This window comes from Trypanosoma rangeli, assembly GCF_003719475.1.
Source record: "Trypanosoma rangeli strain AM80 chromosome Unknown Tra_15.4_contig_00013, whole genome shotgun sequence".
Taxonomy (NCBI): domain Eukaryota; phylum Euglenozoa; class Kinetoplastea; order Trypanosomatida; family Trypanosomatidae; genus Trypanosoma; species Trypanosoma rangeli.
In genome coordinates, this window is record NW_021705757.1 from 17,978 (window position 1) to 36,694 (window position 18,717).

Below are 18,717 nucleotides of genomic sequence, written 5' to 3' on the forward strand. Positions count from 1 at the left end.
ATCCTCCTCCTCATCGTCCTTCACCTCTTCCGTGTCCTCCTCCTCATCGTCCTTCACCTCTTCCGCATCCTCCTTCTCATCGTCCTTCACCTCTTCCGCATCCTCCTTCTCATCGTCCTTCACCTCTTCCGCATCCTCCTCCTCATCGTCCTTCACCTCTTCCGTGTCCTCCTCCTCATCGTCCTTCACCTCTTCCGTGTCCTCCTTCTCATCATCCTTCACCTCTTCCGTGTCCTCCTTCTCATCGTCCTTCACCTCTTCCGTGTCCTCCTCCTCATCGTCCTTCACCTCTTCCGCATCCTCCTCCTCATCGTCCTTCACCTCTTCCGTGTCGTCTTCATTTCCTTCCTCCTCCGTATCATCAGTAAACGAGAGGCCTTGGAGAGGTGTGGGACCGCAGCTTTCGTGCGCCTCTAAACGCGCCCGCGGTGAAGGTCCGTCGTCCTCCAACGCTCGCAACGTTGCCGCCGCCTCCACCGTGCACTGCAGTCGCGGCGCAATAAAAAATACAACGGACGCCGAAGCCCCACATCTTAATTTTGCTGTCGCGTCCATCTCCAACTCTACCGTCTGCAGGCCGTACTGCGCTGCCCGCACGCCACCCTCAGCAAGCAGCTGCCAGCTCGACGCCGGCTTCTCATCGTCGTCCTCCCCAGATGAGGAGGTGTAATGAAGGGAGGAGTCACTTGTCGCCTGGCTCTTGCTGCGCCGCTTTGTCAGGCACCACAGGCGACACGGCAGCGTAACGTCTTCGATGCCGAAATCTGAATGCTCGTCCGACGCTTGCTGCACCTCAAAGTAAATATCCTTCAGATCCACGTTCGTCGCACAGCACACCCGCAGCTCCTGAGTCACCCCCGTGTGCGTTTCTTGTGGCGGTGAGCGGCGGAAGCGCAGTTCCATGCCGGGCGGGGCAGCGAACGACACGTAGCACTCCACGGTGCCGTATTTTTCGTCGGTGTCGACCCATCGTTGCAGTGAATCCACCGCATCCTTCACCCCTTCCTTGTCTGCTATAAAAGACACTCGTCGAAGCTCCACTCGCGCGAGGAGCATCTGTGACGCCAACAGACTCGTCAAACGCAACGCTTCGGGCCTCTTGGCTAAAATGTTGTGCGTGTGTGCAAGCCACTAGGACACAAGCACACACTTCAGACTTCTTTGTTTATCTGTTCCTTTCTTATTCTTTGGGTTGCTGGCCACACTTCTCGTCGTTGCTCCCTCCCTCCCACACACTCTCTGCTGTTGCGGTGTGCGGTGGCTGGCAGACAATGCGAGGAAGAGAATACAATGCCTGCACGAAGCAATCACTCATACAAGCAATGGCGACCTCAGAGTCCCGCGTCCACACCACAAAAAAATAAAAATAAAATAAATAGAAAACAAAGCATGTATATATATAATCAAAAAAAGAGGGCAAGTCATTCACACACACATACACACACGGCTGCTACGACCCACATGCGCGTTTCACCCACCCACCCACCCACCCACCGAAATCCCACAATAAAATAATTTAACATAGACATTCGTGAGATGAAGAAGGATCGGTAACAATAAAAGTTCAACTCGCTTGCAGGTGCATTTCATAAACAAACAAGGGAGGAAGATAAAGTCCCAGATAGCAGCACACCTTAGGTGAGTTGCGTTCGGTATAATATTTTCATAAGACACACTCATTAATAATAATAGAAGAAAGCTCCTCGTGTTTTATGTATGGCCTTTTCTTTTAGGTTTCAAACTAATTCTTCACCAAGGGCCCCTTCAGTGCAATGTGAATTGCTTTGGTCTCGGTGTATTGCTCCAGTGCCTGCTCGCCGAGTTCCCTGCCGAGGCCACTCCGCTTGAAGCCGCCAAACGGCGTGGAGACGTCGACGGAATTCCAGCAATTCACCCACACGGTGACCCGCCTGCAAGAAGGGCGCGCAGTGCATAATATTTTCCACGTCCATTGTGCAAACACCAGCCGCAAGGCTGTACGTCGTCGCGTCGGCGCGCTCGATGGCCTCGTCGAACGTCTTAAACATCATGACGCAGACGACGGGGCCAAAGATCTCCTCGCGCGCAATCGCCATCTCGTCGGCCACCTCGGTGAACACTGTGGGCCGCACAAAGTAGCCGCGGTCGCCTCACCGGCACCCACCCGTCACCACCGTGGCGCCCTCGCCCTTGCCCTTCTCAATGTAGGCAAGCACACGCTCGTGCTGCCGCACCGAGACAAGCGGGCCGTGGTTATTTGCGGGGTCGTCGCCGGGGCCAATGTGGCGGGACTCCGCCAGCGCCTTCAGCTTCGCAACAAAGGCGTCATGCACCTTTTCATGCACAAATATGCGCAAGGACGCAGTGCAGACCTGACCCGCGTTAACGTACACGCCTTCCGGCGCGACTTCCGCGGCGGCGTCAAGGTCGGCGTCGGCGCGAACGATAATCGGGGACTTTCCGCCCAGCTCAAGCGACTCACGCTTCAAATTGGAGTCCGCGGCCATCCGCATGATTTGGTGGCTGACAATGGTGGAGCCGGTAAAGGCAACCTTGTTTACGTCGTCGTGCAAGACAAGACGCGCGCCGACTGTTGGCCCAAAGCCAGGTACAATATTGAGCACCCCATCCGGATATCCAGCCTTCACGGCAAGCTCTCCAAGGCAAAGCGCCGTTAGGGGAGTTTGCTCCGCCAGCTTTAGCACCACGGTGTTGCCCATGGCGAGGGCCGGCGCCAGTTTAAAGGCGGCCATGAGCAGCGGGAAGTTGCATGGGATGATCTGTACGTACACCCCGACTGGCTCGCGCTTGGTGAAACTGAACTTATTCCCGCTGCTGGGAAGCACCTGCCCACAAACCTTGCCCGCCCACCCTACGTAGTAGCGGAAGTACTCCTCCACCATCCGCAAATCCCCATCCAGCGCAGCAGCGTATTACTTCCCATTGCCCAGCGTCTCCATTGCGGCAAGCTCCTCGCGGTGGAGATAAATGATATCTTCCAGGTTCAGCATTAGATTGCGGCGGTAGGGGCCGTCGTCTGTGGTACGGTAGTAGTGGAAGGCCTTGCGAGCAGCCACGACGGCGAGATCGACGTCGGCTGCATCAGCCTCAGCAACGTGGGTGCGCACCTCCTCCGTCGCCAAGTTAAACACATCAAACGTTTTTTCCCAAAACCGCCGGCACAAATTTGCCGCTGATCAGCAGTTTGTCCTGCAAGTGTTTGACCGCCGGAGGCCAGCCGCAGAAAACACAGGTAGTGGCGCGAAGCATCACTTCTTTACCTTCAGTTTATTCCCTGTTGGTAACGTGTAGCGAAATTGATAAAAGACCCTTCTACGCGCGCACGCATTGCATGCATGCATGAATAATGAAAAAAGAAAGAGGGGGAAAAGAAGAAAGAGAGGGAGCGATGACAAGTGAAAGGCAAAACAACCGCAACAGTAAAAAAAATGCCACACGCCACCACACATGCGCGCTCGAAAGTGGTACTTCCAGCGGCAGTGACGCACGAGTACCCCGACTGAAGTGTCACCCTAAGTGATACGCCCTCGCTTCCTCCTTGGGCGGCATCTACTGCTACACTACCCTCCATGGACCCTCTGGTTTTTTAATATATCTTTTTTTTATTTTTTGGTTTCGTTGATTTTTTCTGTCGTTTTTTTTTGTTCCGTCACTTTTTTTTCTCTCCCTCATTGGGTCCGTCTCCCTCTTTTCCTTGTTTTTCTGTTTGTTGGTTGGTTTGTGTTTTTGTTTTTCTTCTTCTTTCCTTGATCGGTCTAGGCGTACACGGCACGACGGCGTCTAGCAGACCAATAAAGGCAGCAAATACAACTATCCCTAAGCTCCTAGAAGCAGTAATACACAGACGGGCAAACTGCAAAATATATAAATATGTCTCTCTCCCTCCAGCCCCTCCCCCGCCTCCTATTATATATATATATATATATATATATTCCCTTTTTTATACTGATACTACACGCACACGCGCACACATAGCTTGCAGGGAAATAGTGAGAGGGCAAGGCTAAGACATGTACTAACAAGACTACGCCGGAATGTAGAACTTCCGCGGCCCTGGCGAGACGGTTTCACCAATCACCGCCGCGTACTGGTCGCTGTACTGCCAGACATGCGACATGTGATCCCACGGTGAGGTGTTGATAGCCTCCTCCCACTCCTTGTTCACCACCTTCCGCCAGGTTGGGTTATTGGCGGGGATGTAGGTGCTGTAATAGTAGCGCACCACGGAGTAGACCAGCAGAGCATGAATTACCACCACCGCCGTCAGCTTGGACAAGAAGTGGTGCGGGAGCTTCTGCCCTTCACCAAAGAACTTGTCGGAGACGTGCATCGCTCGGACGATGTCCACGGCGTCCTTGTACTGTTGGTGGTCCTTGAAGTGAGCGAGGGCCTCGGGGTGGTAGTACACTTCCCGCCTCGCCGAAAAGAGCCACTTCAGCGAGAACGCCGACAAGTTCGGCACACGCGCACGGTACTCTGCAAGCGTCGTAGCAGGCGCCCAGACTCCAAAGGGCCGCGGCATTGGTATTCAAGGATGTTAAACCACACACTTGCTTTGCAGTTCACTCTAACTACTCCTGCAGAGCACACGAGAGCGTGGGGAAAGAAGAGGGCAGGAAGAAGTTGCGGAAGCCAGTACCACGCTTCGCACCAGGAGCAAACAGCAGAAGCAAAACCCAAAAGGCGGGGGGTACGGTGGGACGCCGGCGAGTACGCTTTTCCGCCCACACCTACACACAGGGAACGAGACGCCACGTGAGCGGCGGGAGGACCCAAAAGGACGTGCAGAATGAACAGAAAAACCACAAAATAGCCCTCCCCCAAAGATATATAAAAAAAAAAAGAAAGGAAACACACACGCACACACACACACACAAACGAATAAATAAAAAAGGTATTGGGCGAAAGGTTGTTATACACGATTCATCCAAAACGAAAGTGAAGGCGTGATAATTACCACCAGAGTCTCCGCTGCGAGCCCAAGTACGGAAGGCCGCCGTAAAAATTGCACGTGCAAATGGAAGACTACAAATAAACTCCACCGCCCGATTCATGTACGTTACATTGTACATACTTCCTTTTTACATCAGTGCTCTGGAGCCCCGCTAATAATGTTGTATGGGACTCCACTGCGGGTAGGTGACACACGACGCCTCTGTCCACAAGTCGCCGCCGCAACCTCCGAAGATGAGACCGGTTGAGTGTCAGTCCCAGCATTTGTGTTACCCTGCCCTTTCCGCTGCGCCTGTTCCCGCATATACTCCTCATACTGCAACTCATACGCCGTTTTCACCCTTGAATCTGGACACACCGAATGCCCAAGTGAACTTGATTGTGCCAGCGGCAAAAGATGCGCGGTATCTGCCCCTGTCGTGCCCCGGCAGCCAGGGGAGGGCCTCAGGTTGCCGCCCTGTGGCCGCGCAGGCGATATAGTGGGCGCGGCACTCTCGCTCCAGCTGCCCCTCCCACGCCGCGGCTGCCACTTGTCAAAGTACTTGTGGAACACCACAAAGTTGTTTGACTGCGGCGTGTACTCGACCAGGCCGTAGTGCTTCCGCAGGAACGCAAGGAACTTCACGCTTGGGCGGTCAATTGCTACCTCCCCTGGGCTAAGACCCTCATTTTGAAGCATGGCATCAAAAAGCGTCTTTCCATACCCGCAGCGCTGAGAGGTGGTGTCTACAAAAAAGTCAAGCACGCACAAAGGGTCAATCTCCACCAGTGCCGGGTATGCAGGGTGCGTCACGAACAGCTTCTTCACCCCCATCTTCAAAATACCAATACCATAGCCGCCATGACAAAGAAGATACATCCGCGCCTGACGGTTCTCTCGCAGACGACTGACAGAAGTCAATACGGTGTTCAAGCCTTGTGACTCCTTACTACGCCGACCCAAAATGTCAATGGTTTGCATGAGGCGATCAGCACATCCATCAGAGTTATGATTCCGCCTTGCATCGTCTAGCACATTCCCATCCCACACTGTAACACCATCAGGCAGGCTAAGCTGTGGTAACTCCGCCTTTTGCGGTGTGGCACTCATCGCTACAGGCCACGCTGCGGTTGGCAAAGGCCTTCAAATACAAAATACAATACCACAAAGCACTTCCCCCAACCTTTGTATGTGTGTGTGTGTTACAAAAAAAAAAAAACAATCTCACAATACAATACACAATGACTCTTTTTTTCTTTTTTTCTTTCCTTTTTTTTTTTTGTTGCTCTACTCGCTGCGGTCTTTTGCTCCACGACAGCCAACTTGCAACGAGGGTGCCGTGTGTGTGCGATAGTCAATGAATGAAATGTAATGAGGGCGCCCCTGTACACCCACGTTTTCTTTTTTTTGTGCACTTTCTATTTTCCTTCCCTTTGGTTTTCCCTTTTATTTTTCCCCCCACACTTTTTTTTGTTTTTCTTGTCTCCTCCGTCTGTGTTTGTCCGTGTGTGTATGTGTATGGGTGTGTGTCCACGTCTCTCTGCTGTCTCTGGCTATGTGTGTCTTGTGATTTGCCTTATTTATATCTCCTTCCTTTTTTACTTGATTATTGTTATGTATGTATGTATATTTGCTTCGTTGAGGGTTTGCGTGTGGCCCTAACGACGACGCCTGCAGCGTGAGCAAGAGAAAAAGGAAGTAGCAGAGGCGGTGGAAGCACCCTGCGCAGGGATGGCGGGCCTCGTGAGGCGCGGCGGCAGCAGTGAGACCAACAAACAAAAAAAACACAGAAAAAAACAAAAACAAAAAAGAGGGGAAAACACAAAGGCCGCCGTGCGCTAAACCGGCACACTAATGGAAGAAGCATGGCGTCCAAGGCAGGCGGGGCCGGTCATGCACCCTGGTAAAAGCAGTTGGGGTCGTATCCTCTCGCCCGCAAACAGTCCCACTGATACACCCCCACACTCAGATACGTCCAGGGCTGCCTCAAAGCCGCAGCTTCGTTGGGTCCCTGCGCCGCTTGGTCACAGGGCACAGAATCACCCACACCACCGATAGCAGCGAGACACCAACAAAGCAAAACTGGGCCCACATGATAAAGTATCCGATGCCTTTAAGGTGCAGTACGTAAATGTTCATGAGGGCGTTGATCGCCGTGCGTGGGCCGTATTCTTGAAAGGAGCGTGCGGCAAACTCCACAACGGCAGGGGTTGTCAGCAGGCACAGTGCCACGTTAAAAAGCAGTGAGTTAAGTGTCGTGTCGTGCGGCTTCAACGGATGAATCTGAAGAAACACAAGCCGCATGCCGAGTCGCATCTGTCCCTCAAAGGTCACCCACATCAGGTAAAAGACAAACACCCCGTAGGCGATGACGCCGAAGAATGCAAAGGTACCATCCAGTGAAGTGAGGATACCATTAAGGAAGGGGGATGCGTCAAAGGTGTTATAGACAAATATATGCAGCAGCCACGCCACACTGATGACGCTGGAAATGATGCCCAGCATAAGACGTCCGTAGACAACGAAGGGTGAGCCGCCCGCCTTTGTGTAGGCCCATATAAGCTGTTCCTGCTGGGCCTCGAGAATGTACGTCTCGTTGCGTAAAATGTTGATTTTATTCCGCTGTGAGGCAGTGATGCTACCACGACATTTCCGCTGCATTTCAAGCGACAACTCCAGCAGCGCATCGCTCTTGGCTGCGATAATGGCCATCTCCTCTGCAAAGCGGGATCCACTGATGGCCTTGGTCCGCCTCACAAAGCTGCAGATGAGGCCAATGGGGAAGGACACAAGCCCCACCCCACCGTAGAAAAAAAACGCAATCCATCCAAGGAAACACATTATGCCGACGCAGTAGGTGAAGAAGCTAACGCCTATGTCCTCATGAGAAGAAACACTTGAGCCGTTGTACACAACGTGCTCCACATCTAGGACAAGCTGCGGAAACCCCACGTACGCCCTCACTGGCACCCGCGCCACCCCAACCAGGCCGTAGCAAACCCCGCAGATGATGGCAAACACACCAAAGACGGCAAGGGAGTACACCAGCGCCTGCCCAATCTGCCTGCCGAGCCTATTATTCTCCGGGTCAAATGCCTCGTAAAAGAACAACACGAACGGTAGCACGATGATGGCCAAGATGAGAACAATCCAAAGCACAATCTGCCACATGAGCTGCACGTTGAGAGTGTTTGCGTACTTGTTTGGCACCGTGGGGTCGGTGGCGTTGGCAACGTCCAGCGGCAACAGCAGCACGACGCCCATGGCAATCACCATGCCGAGGACAACGACCACCCGCGCGCCGTGGTCACCCCTGTCCTCCTCCTCCGAGACGAAGTAAAAGAGTACATAGACGCCAAGCCCCACGCACATCAGGGCAACGGCGACCAAGAGCACAATCAGCCACCAGTTTAACATCGAGACAAACGGCCAGATAACCTGCACGCAACGTTTACTTTTTTTTTCTATTGTTGTTGTTCGCCTTTCTAGTTGGTTTGAACTCCCTCCAAAGCACTCTACAGAACCCACACGGACCACACGCTCGTTTCCTCCGTTCCGAGTGCTTTCGGTGCGCCGTGCCGTAATTGTACTGCGCACCGCCCACGCTGGCCTCCACACACACAAAGATAGATAGAGATGGAGACTCCCCAAAGTTGTGTTTGCCACAACTACCAGCTGTCACCCTGCGGTTGATATCGCTAGCACCAATCCACACCGTGGCAACTACAAAAAAAAAAAAAAAAGAAAGCAACAACAACAACAGTAGCGGTGGCAAATGCGACCTCCGTTGGCCACGCAGAAGTCACTAGCGCACCCCAGCAGGGGTCAATATACCGTGCGATACCCGCCCGCGTAGAGGGAAAGGCAGAGAAGCAGAAAGAGACACAGTCACAAATATAAACAGCCACGTCCATACACCATCGGAAGCAATATGCTCCTTTGCCACCAAATTCATCCTTGAGCCATGCTATCCCTCTCGCCTCCCCCTCCCTTTTTTTTTTCTCTGTTTGCCTCCTCTTCTTTTTCCTTTCGTGTACTTTGGTTGTTGTTGTTTCTTCTTCGTCCTCCTCTTCTGTCACCTCTCTCACTCCCCTCAATTTTTATATCGGTCCTTTCTTGGTTCCTTGCCTCCAGGGCGGAGCCACAGACACATACGCACGCACACGTACACATATTCCCTCCCCCAAATCCCTTTCTTGTGGTGCAGGTGGTGTTGGGCGTCATCGACAGGAACGCAAGGAAAACAATGGGGAAAAAGGCAAAATTAGAAGGAGTTGTTCCCTATAAAAACACAGTTCTGCTGCTACGGCACGCTCCTCACCCTTCTTGGCTCATATATATATATATATATATATATATATCCCCTCTCCCATTACGTTCCCCTCCACACTTTTTTCCCTTCTATTTCGTAGTTATTGGGTCTTTTGTTGTTTTTTTTATATTTTGTTTTGTTTGTGTGTGGAGGGATAAATTTTATTTCTGCAACATTCGGGACTATTCTTTTTACCCTTTTCTTCTTTTTTAAAAAAAAATGTACTTCCTCATCCACTTCTTCGGCTATGTGTGTAGCCCGTTGCTTTGGCACGAGCAGACGCGGCAGGACGAAGGGGAGACCACAGGCGTGCAGCGATCATTGGGTTAGTCTTTGTGGCTGGCCTGTGCAGCACGAGCGCGGCGGAGTTTCTCGAGCTCCGCGGCCTCCTCCGCCATTCGCTTGCCCTTCTCGAGCACTGACGTGATGCCGCCGACCATGTAGAAGGCCATCTCAGGCACCTGATCGTAGGTACCCATTAGCAGGCCTGAGAATGACTCAATGGTGTCCTCCAGCTGCACGTAGTGGCCTGTCATACCCGTAAACACCTCGGCCACCTGGAAAGGTTGAGAGAGAAACTTCGTCACCTTCCGCGCACGGTCCACAATGAGCTTGTCCTCCTCGCTAAGCTCGTCAATGCCTAGCACCGCAATGATATCCTGTAACTCCTTGTACTTGGTGAGCATCTGTACCACGTCCTGTGCCACGTTGTAGTGATCCACGCTGATCACATCAGGGTCCATGATACGCGAGGCACACTCAAGCGGGTTCACGGCGGGGTAAATGCCAGACTCAGCAACAGCACGATCCAGCACAGTCGTGGCATCGAGATGAGAGAAGGTTGTAGCTGGCGCGGGATCGGTAATATCATCAGCTGGCACGTACACGGCCTGCACAGACGTGATGGAGCCCTTCGTCGTGGAGGTAATGCGTTCCTGCAGTTGTCCAAGATCCTCCGCAAGGGTAGGCTGGTAGCCGACGGCGGCGGGAATACGACCCAGCAACGCCGACACCTCAGAGTTAGCCTGCGTGAAGCGGAAAATGTTGTCGATAAAAAGCAGCACATCCTGTCCCTCGACATCACGGAAGTATTCGGCCATGGTCAACGCCGACTGCGCCACACGGGCACGAGCGCCTGGGGGCTCGTTCATCTGGCCGTACACCAGCACACACTTCGAGTCTCCCTGGAGATCAATAACCTTGGACTGCATCATCTCCAGGTAGAGGTCCGTCCCCTCACGCGTTCGCTCACCAACACCAGCGAAGACAGAGAAACCACCGTGCCCCTTGGCAACGTTGTTAATAAGCTCCATGATAATAACCGTCTTACCCACACCGGCACCGCCAAAAAGACCGATCTTTCCACCCTTGCAGTACGGCAAAATTAGATCAATCACCTTGATACCAGTCGTAAGAATGGTGTCCTCTGCCGCCTGATCCGCCAGCTTGGGCGCCACAGCGTGAATAGGCATACGCATCTTATCCCCAACTGGGCCACGCTGGTCAATAGCCTCACCCAGGACATTAAAAATGCGACCCAGTGTCTCTCGACCCACAGGCACGGAGATGTTGCCGCCAGTCGAGACTACCTTCGACTTCAGCTTAAGCAAATCCGTCGTCTGCATCGCAATGCAGCGGCCCGTGTGGGCGTCCAAGTGCTGCACAATCTCCAGCGTCAGGGGCTCATCACGGCCAAGTTTGTCCACCACATCCAACGCCGTCAACACCGGCGGCACACCCTCCGCAAAGTGCACATCCACGACGGCGCCGATAACCTGCGAGACGTAACCGACGCGACCCTTGTGATCTGTGGTGGACGTCCCTGAGGCGGCACGTACGCCAGCGGCCCCACGCACCGCCGCACTGCGAAGACGAGTCAACATCCTTTCAAAAATAGCTCAATGATTACTTACGTTTGTGGTATGTATTTGTGTGAGTGTGTGTATATATGGGAGGTATATATGTATGTATGTATATACACACGTAATCCAGTGAGAAAGCAACCAACACTAGTTCCTACTGTACCACGTATATACGGGTTACAAATAACACATTCGTGCGGAGAGGCAAAAAAACACACACAAGACAAAATATAAGGAGAAACAAAGACAAAAAATGTATATGTGTGCAGGCGTGTTACATTGGCATGTGCAGAAGCCTGAGAAGGAGGAAGTTGTGGTCCTCCAACCCCCGCCACGCCCTTTTTTTTTACTTTGGATTCTTTCCATCCATTTTGCGTTGTTGTTGGTTTGTTTGTTTGTTTTTGCCTCCGCACCCATCGGGCTGAGGGATGGAGGAAGTGAAGAAGAAGCGGCGGCCAACGCCAAGGGACGTCTCTCCAGAGGACTGTGACTCCCGCCAGCATTGGCGCCCCCTTCCTCAAGCAAACAAAAATAAAGAAAGAAAAAAATAATAGTCCGCATTGCTCCACGCACACTCTTCCTCCTACCACTGCTGGTGGCGCGTCAGACGCGGTGGATCGCAGGGCCTACCAAAGCCACGGCAGAGACAGGGAGAAGCCCGAAGAAAAGAGAAGGAATCCCAAGACAAAGTAAGGTTTTCAACTGCACATCATCCTCCCTACCCTCCTTGCATGTTTCAGCATCATTGTCACGTCTCCCTTGCGTTTGCCCTCCCCCCCCCCTCCCTCACGCGTGGCAGCGCCACCTTCGCCTAGACACGGGTGTAGAGGCGGAACTTGCTGCTGCACGAAACCAGCTTGATCTGCTTCTGCTTGCAGAGGTGCTGCAGGCCCTTGGCGGCCAGGGCGACAGAGATCTTCAGGCGGTCACTGATGATGGACGGCGTGATCACCTTGTACTTGGGTACCTCGTTGACAAGCTTGTCCATCGTGTCCTTGTCGAACACGACGGCGTTCTGCAGAGCCTCACGAGTGCGCCCCTTCGACCACTTCTTCGTGGCCTTCTTGGCACCCTTGTTCATGTTCTGAAGCTTGCCCTTCTTGGGCGCCGGCTTCGTGTCCTTTCCTCCCTTCTTTGGCGGCATCCTGCGACAGCTGGTTTTGTCGGCGACTCACAACACAAAGCGCGCGGAACTGCAGAGGCGCGAATGAGAAGTGAAAAAGAAAAAAAAAAGAAACGGTCAGAGGGAGTATCACCAGCAAGCACAGAGAGCCAGAGAGATGTGGGCGCAGAGCAGCCCGGCCGCCCCAGGCAAGTAGGAACAATAGATATGATACGAAGAGTTCGTTTTTCTCCCCTTTACGTTGCGGCTGCTGCACCTTCCTTCATTTCCTCCTCGCTTCTACTTCTTCGGCTTCCCCCCGCCTCCGCCCCTCACCACCACAAGCAACAGCGACGCCAGCGGAAAGGCACCAATGTCTCACGCGAGTCTCACATGTGTCGCGCCAACAACATGCCTGATTAAACGACTTTATTTAATCTATTGTTTCTTTTCCTTTTCCTTCTCTTTCTCTCTCCCATGTTTTTCCGTTTCTTCCTTTTTACTCGCCGCGGGCATCTCACATCGACCTCCGCCCCCGCCTTCTCGCCTGCACACCACTGCTTCATACCCCGCCTTAACAATCACGCGTATACTAAACAGGATTTGTATGGAAAAACAAAAAAAAACAGAGAACGACAAAACATGGCCAACTCACTCTTTCCTCCTCACCCGTGCCTGCCTGTCTGCATGTCTCTCTCTCTCTCTCTGTGTATGCTCGCTATGACGCTGCGGAGGCCTAGTTTCCAAAGCGCCGGACCTTCCAGCACATTGGGAGGGCCTCTAGCGTCCCCTCAAGATTGCGTACCAGAAGCAGCACCCGCGTGTCGCCCTTCAGCACAAAGGCACCCTCCACCGTGCAGCGCTGCAGCATGTACCACGAGTTCTCCGTCACGTACATCAGGCCGCGGGAAAAGCAGGCGAGAAAGCGAAAGGCGTCGCGCTTAGCACCTGCCACGCCGCTGGCTAGTGATGGAAGTCGGGCAATAAACAGTACATCGTGCGGCAGTGTGCGAGGCAACAACGATGGTGATGCGGTTTCAATGCCCGCCACGTACTGCGTCTTGCCTGTGAGTGCCACGCACGTTGGTGAGGTGTGGCGGCCCAGCGCTGGCACCGATACCGCCATCCGTGTGGACTCCTGGCTCCAAACAAAACTACTGGGGTCGATGGTGCCGTCCGGTGCAGTGCCGCAGGTGAGACGGCCACGCCTACCACACACAATGAGGCTGCTATTCTTCCCATCCACGGCAACCAGCAGGCGATTCGGGCGGATATTGCCATTCGGCTCGGCACCGGATGCCCGCATCGCCGTCTCAACCACGGGGTAACCTTTTGCGAGAGTGACGTGCAGAACTGTGTCGTCTAGTAATATGTAGCAGCTCGCGGCGGTCGCAGCGGATCCCACGTTGCCGCTTCCGTCGCCGTGCTGCACGAAGCAGCAGTCCAGCACCCCGCGTCCTACAGGCAGTGCCACTACCTCCTCAATGCGACGCAGCGCCAGGGCATCTTCCGCTCCATCCCGCCAACACACATGTAGCAGTGCCGCCCGCTCATCCGTGGCGAAGAGCATGTATTGCAGATTTTCATCACACCAGAGCCCCTGAACGTGAAACTTGCCGTGGACCTTGTACGCAAAAAGCGGCATCCAGTGGCGCAGCGCCGCATCGGTGCGAAATCCCTCAATGCGCCCATGACGTGTCTGCAAGAGGACATTCTTCGCCTTGGCAAAGGCAAACTTCTGCGTCGTCACGGGGATATACATTGCAGGTGATGTAAAGACAGAGTCAGCTGGGGCGTACATAACAGTGCCATCCCGCGCCGCGGAGAGAATGAGCTGCTGCTGCTGCAGCACAAGCAGCTCACTAACCTCGTGGTAGTGGGTGCGTCGCTTGACTTCCGCCGGAAACCACTCACCATCCGCGCCGGCACGGTAGGAACGCAAGGAGTCATGCCAGCCGGAGGCGTACAACACACCACCACTGCCCACCAGCGTGCTGACCGGACCCTTGTGATGTGTGAAGGTGTTCAACACATGCCCGTGTTGCGCATCAAAGAGGACAATGTCTCCCATCGAAGTTCCAACCGCCACCACAGGAGCACCGCCGCTTGCGCCACCGCCGACAACACAACAAAGTCCCATTCCTTTTGGCAGACGGCTTGTCCACAGCGCCTCATGATCGCTGAGACTCATTGGACGGGCCCCACGTGGGTTATTATTGGTGTCCTCCTTTCTCCTTCGGTTGCTGGCTGTAGTGACGGCGATGTCGTCGTCGTCTTCACCCTTCCCTTCCTCGTGTGGCAGCCGCCATGCCACGACGTTACCCGCATCATCAGTGCCTGCGGCGATACCCAAATATTCCGAGCCACAGACGCTTAGAGCCCGATCAGCGCCTGACACCTTCGGGATGATGCGTCGCAGCGTCAGGGCAGGCACAGTCACAGTGTAGTCCATCCACAGCTGTCGCCAGGAGCCATCCGCCATGGCCGTGTAGATGTGCGCCCCAACAATGCAGAAGTCCCAAACGGCGCCACCCGTACGCTGATACACATGCAACGGAGAGAGAGTCTCCCCGCAGTACACCACCAGCTGGCCGGAAAGGTACGACGCGAGAAACAGCAAGCGTTTGGAGGGCAAGTAACGGACACGCGTGATGGTGCGATTCGTGCGGCCGCCAGTGTGGCGGATAAGTTCAAAGTGTGGCACATTCTGAAAACTTTCAATGCCATACAGAACTATAGAGCCGTTTTCCCGCGCCAAAATCAGCTCCTTCTCGCCTGGGTGGACAGCCATGCAACGGATGCCGACAACGTCAGGCGCAATCACCGTGGAGCGCAGTACAAGACCCTCAAGGTCAGAGGGAATTTTCCGTCTCTGCTCTGCAGTACCGCGCGCCTTCACGTCTCTCTCGCCGCGAGTCGTAATGGACGCTGCAGGCCCACACAAGGCAGAGTCACGGCCACAACTGTTTCCCGCTGTGGTGGCCAGAGGGCTGGCATTCGCTTCATTCACTGTGGTGGTGGTAGTGGCCATATGTGCCGCGCCTGACTCCCGCGAGGCAGGCGCTTTGGCCGTTGGGCTGCTGCGGGAGCGCTTCTTCGGTGGCATGATGACCGCGCGTGGGCGTGTGTGGGGTGTGCTCTCACCTTCGCTCGTGGTGCTACCAGCAGCAGAGATGGGCAGGTGGGGAAGAAGCAACACATCGCAAGTGCGGGCAGCAAAAGCGGCAGGAGCAGGGGAGTAGAGGAAGAAAAAGAGAGGCAAACAACATACATACAAAATAAAAAATTAGGGAACGGCCACGGCGGCGACAATGTTCAGCGGGAAACAAAAAAAAGAATCCGGCGCAACAAAAAAGGGATTTGTCGCCAAGCGTGGCGCACGTGGGGATTACGTTCATCACCAGCCCCGGACTCCCCCCGCCCCCAGTGCTGCTGCAGCTACGACGCCTTCAGCCGCTCCATAAGCTCGCGGGGGAAAAGCGCGACGTACGTGTGCCGCTTCGTGTTCCATGTCACATCTGTGGCCCCGCTACTCCCCGCCTCACCCCGCCGCCCCGCGGGGTGCATCGCAGCGAACTCCTCAAGCGCCTCCCAGTACGGCTTCATTGACAGCACCACACACCGCATCGCAGCGGCGTCCTCGCAGACCGCCATCAATGACGGGGGCGTCGCTGCTGAGGTCACGGCAAGCTGGAAGCACCACGAAGCGTGCGGTGGAAGCTTCCCTAAAGACACTCGCTGCCGCAGATGCTGCCTCAACCCTTCAACACCACGTTTTACAGCCGTCTCCACACGCCGCATCTCCGCCTCCAAAAAGGTCTCCGCGTCAACGTCTTGGCCGCTGCCAGGGACGGCGTAGCGTGAAAAGTTCAGCTCGTGTTTTTGCAAAAACGAGAAGCATGTCATGAGGCGCAGCGCACTGTGGCGTTGCACGACCCCGCGCACTTGCTCCCCCCCACCCTCCAAGAGCACACCTACCTCCACACCGGCGGTAGGCAGGAAAAGCCACGGACGTATGCACAGCTCCAGCGTTCCTATGTCGCCTCTTCCCGTCTCTTCGGCTTCGCATTCACGCCCCGCGGCATTCTTCAGGTGATGCCGCAGTGCCTCCCCCACCCTTGGACTCTGTGCGAGGGCGCGAAGGGCGGCGGGAAGGGTGTCGAAGCGGTTCATTTGATTCACGTGATACAGCAACTCTTGGCAGAAGATGTCGCGCTCAAGAGGTGTAGGGGCACCATTGGCCGGAAAAGAGAGACGCCGCCGGAGCTGCGAGAGACCCTCCGCCTCGTCGTGCAAACTCCAGTCCCACGGCGCCCCACCGGGAAAGCCAAACTTCACAAAGTACGGCCCTGCATGTCCGCCGCGGGCAGCTTCCACCCGCGCAAGCACAGTCGCGGGTAGAGACGTACCACCAGTCGTGCCATCCACAAGAGCCTCAGCCTCATCACGTGTTATGGGCACATGCAGCGAGAAGTCAATCCTCATCTCTGGTGGGACGACGCTCTCCTCAGTGCAGCGTGTGCTGCACACGACGCGGTCCACCAGCACCCTCTCTTCCGTCGTCATTTGACTCAGTGCGGCGAACTCCTCCACCCGTGGCCGCTTAAGAACCGTCTTTTGGTACACACATCTGTGGATGCGGTAGCAGGCGGTGCCAAAAGGGCAATCTTCCTGCGCAACTGTGTGCGGGCACCACTTGGCAACAGCACGACCGCGGTACACCAACTCAAGACCACGCGTATCTGCCAGCTCCGCCTTCTGCACAACGTCGCCCTCCACTGTGAGGGTTGGCGTGTACACCGCCTCCGACGGCAGCGGTCGCTCACGGCGAAGTATACGAAGGAGCAGCGGTGGGTGTTTGTGGCCGGCCTGCTCTGGAATGATGGTCGTCTTGCATGCCGCAAGAGCCTCCTGCTCCGAGGCGTACAGGGCGAGTGCATAGCCGCGGGTCTCGAGATGCATAACAAGCATCACGCCGGAGGTGTTAGCAGCCAGCAGAGCACGCAGTCGCTCGTACCGCGGGTCACGATTCGCACGTGTGCGGGTTGTCCCATTTGTGCTGGCGGTGGAGAGCGGTTCCAAGAAAAAGTCAGGAATATTCGACACAAAAACAAACGTCCGCATCTGTGACATGTCGTTTTCTCCGTATATTGTCTTCTTTTTTCTTCGTTTCTTTTTTATTCCCCCTTTCGGTGTTGCCTCCTACTTGTCGCTGCGTCTACTGGCAGAAGCCCTTTGAATTTCACCCAACAACCCTCAGCACACGTGCGGCAATACGCAGGCACCTGCAGGCAGGCAAAAATATGCCGAACGCGCGTATCACATATAATAATAATAATAATAAAGAAAGAAAAAAAAAAGCAAAACACCTCGGCCAGAGACGCAGCGGAGAAAGCGGAGGGCGAACAAAAAATATATATAAATATTTCTTCTTGTTGTTGCACGTGCATGTGTGTGGCGGCACGCGCTTTGTTAGTACCGGCGCAGGTATGTGCGGCCGCATCTCACGGCAGTGGTGGCGGGATGTGGGTGAGGGAGATGAGGGAAAGGTCGGGGTCCGGGCAAATGACGGGTCCACGCGACATCTCTCGATACACCACAAACACGTACTGCAGCACCACACCCTGGATGTGGCAGAAGTCCTCCAGTGCAGAAGCGATGACCCCTGCAACGCGGGCGGAGTACCGTGACGTCGCCCGACTCACCGTGATAGCCAGCGCCAGCGACTCATCCACCGGGCACATGCCGCGCTTAACACACTCGTAGAAATACCCCACCGCGTAATTCTAGCACTCGGACTGCACGTAAACCTGCATAACGGTGTTTGCTAGCAAAGGGCTGCTGGTGTGCTGGAACCGTCGCGCGACGCGTAGAGCAGCTGGCCTCGCCCCAGCAAGGAGTACCGCCTTCACGGCATAATCCACCACTCGCGGCAATGGCGCGGCGGAGGCGAACACGCTCTGTCGAAGGATTCGCCGGGCGAGCACCCACAGCAGCAGCAAACTCAGACAAAAGAACAGCCCACCCCGTGCCGCACCGTTGCAGTTGGCGGCACCGCGCTTCAAAACAACACTCCTACACGCGGTGCCCTGCGCCCGCAAAGAAGAAGAGCGTGAGTCACTCCGTTCGCTTTCCTTCTCACTCTCAGCCTCCCCCTGTGCCCTGACAGCAAAAAGAAACGGCAGCAGTAAAAATACGTGGCGCTGCAAGCAACGGCTACAAAAGGAGCATCCACGCCCACAGCAATACACGTATCATGGACGTGCGTGGCCGTGACTACCTGCGAATGCAGAACAGAAAAAAAAAAGAGTGAAAAGAAGAAAGGCATGTGAGAGGGCATACGCACACACACGCAGCAAGGGAAGAGGACGGAAAGAGGGGAAGGCACAACTCGGGCCCAAGAGTGCAGCACAGCCCACGCAGCGCCAAGCCTCGGAAAAGACAGCAAAAACAAAAACAAAAACAAAAACAAAAACAAAAAACGCCCTTGATCATTTATAAATTTCAC

The 18,717-nt window shown here is 54.7% G+C and overlaps 11 protein-coding genes across 11 annotated transcripts, besides 22 other annotated features; 1 reads left to right on the top strand and 10 right to left on the bottom strand.

Moving 5' to 3' along the window:
• Positions 1 to 1,056, bottom strand: TraAM80_00717 (uncharacterized protein; the record flags this gene model as incomplete). The annotated part of the gene is made up of 1 exon (XM_029377786.1): positions 1 to 1,056. A coding segment is annotated over one exon (1,056 nt), but the record flags the coding sequence as incomplete, so codon positions are not given.
• A 298-nt stretch (positions 1,057 to 1,354) lies between these two features.
• Positions 1,355 to 1,412: a sequence feature (A-rich).
• Positions 1,413 to 1,426: 14 nt separating this feature from the next.
• Positions 1,427 to 1,445: a microsatellite.
• A 26-nt stretch (positions 1,446 to 1,471) lies between these two features.
• Positions 1,472 to 1,495: a microsatellite.
• Positions 1,496 to 1,736: 241 nt separating this feature from the next.
• On the bottom strand, positions 1,737 to 2,075 carry TraAM80_00718 (aldehyde dehydrogenase, mitochondrial precursor; the record flags this gene model as incomplete). Its single annotated transcript, XM_029377787.1, has 1 exon — positions 1,737 to 2,075. The coding sequence occupies one exon, from the start codon at positions 2,073 to 2,075 to the stop codon at positions 1,737 to 1,739; it is 339 nt and encodes a 112-aa protein (XP_029242342.1).
• A 54-nt stretch (positions 2,076 to 2,129) lies between these two features.
• TraAM80_00719 (aldehyde dehydrogenase, mitochondrial precursor) lies at positions 2,130 to 2,882 on the bottom strand (the record flags this gene model as incomplete). The annotated part of the gene is made up of 1 exon (XM_029377788.1): positions 2,130 to 2,882. The coding sequence occupies one exon, from the start codon at positions 2,880 to 2,882 to the stop codon at positions 2,130 to 2,132; it is 753 nt and encodes a 250-aa protein (XP_029242343.1).
• A 438-nt stretch (positions 2,883 to 3,320) lies between these two features.
• Positions 3,321 to 3,345: a microsatellite.
• Positions 3,342 to 3,379: a sequence feature (A-rich).
• A 315-nt stretch (positions 3,380 to 3,694) lies between these two features.
• Positions 3,695 to 3,744: a microsatellite.
• A 163-nt stretch (positions 3,745 to 3,907) lies between these two features.
• Positions 3,908 to 3,932: a microsatellite.
• Positions 3,933 to 4,024: 92 nt separating this feature from the next.
• Positions 4,025 to 4,522, bottom strand: TraAM80_00720 (cytochrome c oxidase VII; the record flags this gene model as incomplete). The annotated part of the gene is made up of 1 exon (XM_029377789.1): positions 4,025 to 4,522. One exon carries the CDS (start codon positions 4,520 to 4,522, stop codon positions 4,025 to 4,027), a length of 498 nt encoding a protein of 165 aa, XP_029242344.1.
• Positions 4,523 to 4,851: 329 nt separating this feature from the next.
• Positions 4,852 to 4,879: a microsatellite.
• A 207-nt stretch (positions 4,880 to 5,086) lies between these two features.
• On the bottom strand, positions 5,087 to 6,043 carry TraAM80_00721 (uncharacterized protein; the record flags this gene model as incomplete). Its single annotated transcript, XM_029377790.1, has 1 exon — positions 5,087 to 6,043. One exon carries the CDS (start codon positions 6,041 to 6,043, stop codon positions 5,087 to 5,089), a length of 957 nt encoding a protein of 318 aa, XP_029242345.1.
• Positions 6,044 to 6,181: 138 nt separating this feature from the next.
• Positions 6,182 to 6,217: a microsatellite.
• A 206-nt stretch (positions 6,218 to 6,423) lies between these two features.
• Positions 6,424 to 6,502: a microsatellite.
• Positions 6,503 to 6,703: 201 nt separating this feature from the next.
• Positions 6,704 to 6,743: a sequence feature (A-rich).
• A 176-nt stretch (positions 6,744 to 6,919) lies between these two features.
• TraAM80_00722 (LMBR1 domain-containing protein 1) lies at positions 6,920 to 8,350 on the bottom strand (the record flags this gene model as incomplete). The annotated part of the gene is made up of 1 exon (XM_029377791.1): positions 6,920 to 8,350. The coding sequence occupies one exon, from the start codon at positions 8,348 to 8,350 to the stop codon at positions 6,920 to 6,922; it is 1,431 nt and encodes a 476-aa protein (XP_029242346.1).
• Positions 8,351 to 8,653: 303 nt separating this feature from the next.
• Positions 8,654 to 8,660: a microsatellite.
• Positions 8,661 to 8,693: a sequence feature (A-rich).
• A 230-nt stretch (positions 8,694 to 8,923) lies between these two features.
• Positions 8,924 to 9,007: a microsatellite.
• A 259-nt stretch (positions 9,008 to 9,266) lies between these two features.
• Positions 9,267 to 9,294: a microsatellite.
• A 61-nt stretch (positions 9,295 to 9,355) lies between these two features.
• Positions 9,356 to 9,387: a microsatellite.
• A 184-nt stretch (positions 9,388 to 9,571) lies between these two features.
• Positions 9,572 to 11,128, bottom strand: TraAM80_00723 (ATPase beta subunit; the record flags this gene model as incomplete). Its single annotated transcript, XM_029377792.1, has 1 exon — positions 9,572 to 11,128. The coding sequence occupies one exon, from the start codon at positions 11,126 to 11,128 to the stop codon at positions 9,572 to 9,574; it is 1,557 nt and encodes a 518-aa protein (XP_029242347.1).
• Positions 11,129 to 11,158: 30 nt separating this feature from the next.
• Positions 11,159 to 11,223: a microsatellite.
• Positions 11,224 to 11,918: 695 nt separating this feature from the next.
• TraAM80_00724 (ribosomal protein S25) lies at positions 11,919 to 12,251 on the bottom strand (the record flags this gene model as incomplete). The annotated part of the gene is made up of 1 exon (XM_029377793.1): positions 11,919 to 12,251. The coding sequence occupies one exon, from the start codon at positions 12,249 to 12,251 to the stop codon at positions 11,919 to 11,921; it is 333 nt and encodes a 110-aa protein (XP_029242348.1).
• A 402-nt stretch (positions 12,252 to 12,653) lies between these two features.
• Positions 12,654 to 12,709: a microsatellite.
• Positions 12,710 to 12,881: 172 nt separating this feature from the next.
• Positions 12,882 to 12,899: a microsatellite.
• Positions 12,900 to 12,916: a microsatellite.
• A 29-nt stretch (positions 12,917 to 12,945) lies between these two features.
• TraAM80_00725 (putative aminopeptidase, putative,metallo-peptidase, Clan MG, Family M24) lies at positions 12,946 to 15,315 on the bottom strand (the record flags this gene model as incomplete). The annotated part of the gene is made up of 1 exon (XM_029377794.1): positions 12,946 to 15,315. The coding sequence occupies one exon, from the start codon at positions 15,313 to 15,315 to the stop codon at positions 12,946 to 12,948; it is 2,370 nt and encodes a 789-aa protein (XP_029242349.1).
• A 332-nt stretch (positions 15,316 to 15,647) lies between these two features.
• TraAM80_00726 (uncharacterized protein) lies at positions 15,648 to 17,342 on the bottom strand (the record flags this gene model as incomplete). Its single annotated transcript, XM_029377795.1, has 1 exon — positions 15,648 to 17,342. The coding sequence occupies one exon, from the start codon at positions 17,340 to 17,342 to the stop codon at positions 15,648 to 15,650; it is 1,695 nt and encodes a 564-aa protein (XP_029242350.1).
• A 192-nt stretch (positions 17,343 to 17,534) lies between these two features.
• Positions 17,535 to 17,575: a microsatellite.
• Positions 17,576 to 17,657: 82 nt separating this feature from the next.
• Positions 17,658 to 17,975, top strand: TraAM80_00727 (uncharacterized protein; the record flags this gene model as incomplete). The annotated part of the gene is made up of 1 exon (XM_029377796.1): positions 17,658 to 17,975. The coding sequence occupies one exon, from the start codon at positions 17,658 to 17,660 to the stop codon at positions 17,973 to 17,975; it is 318 nt and encodes a 105-aa protein (XP_029242351.1).
• Positions 17,976 to 18,654: 679 nt separating this feature from the next.
• Positions 18,655 to 18,691: a microsatellite.
• The last annotated feature ends 26 nt before the right edge of the window (positions 18,692 to 18,717 follow it).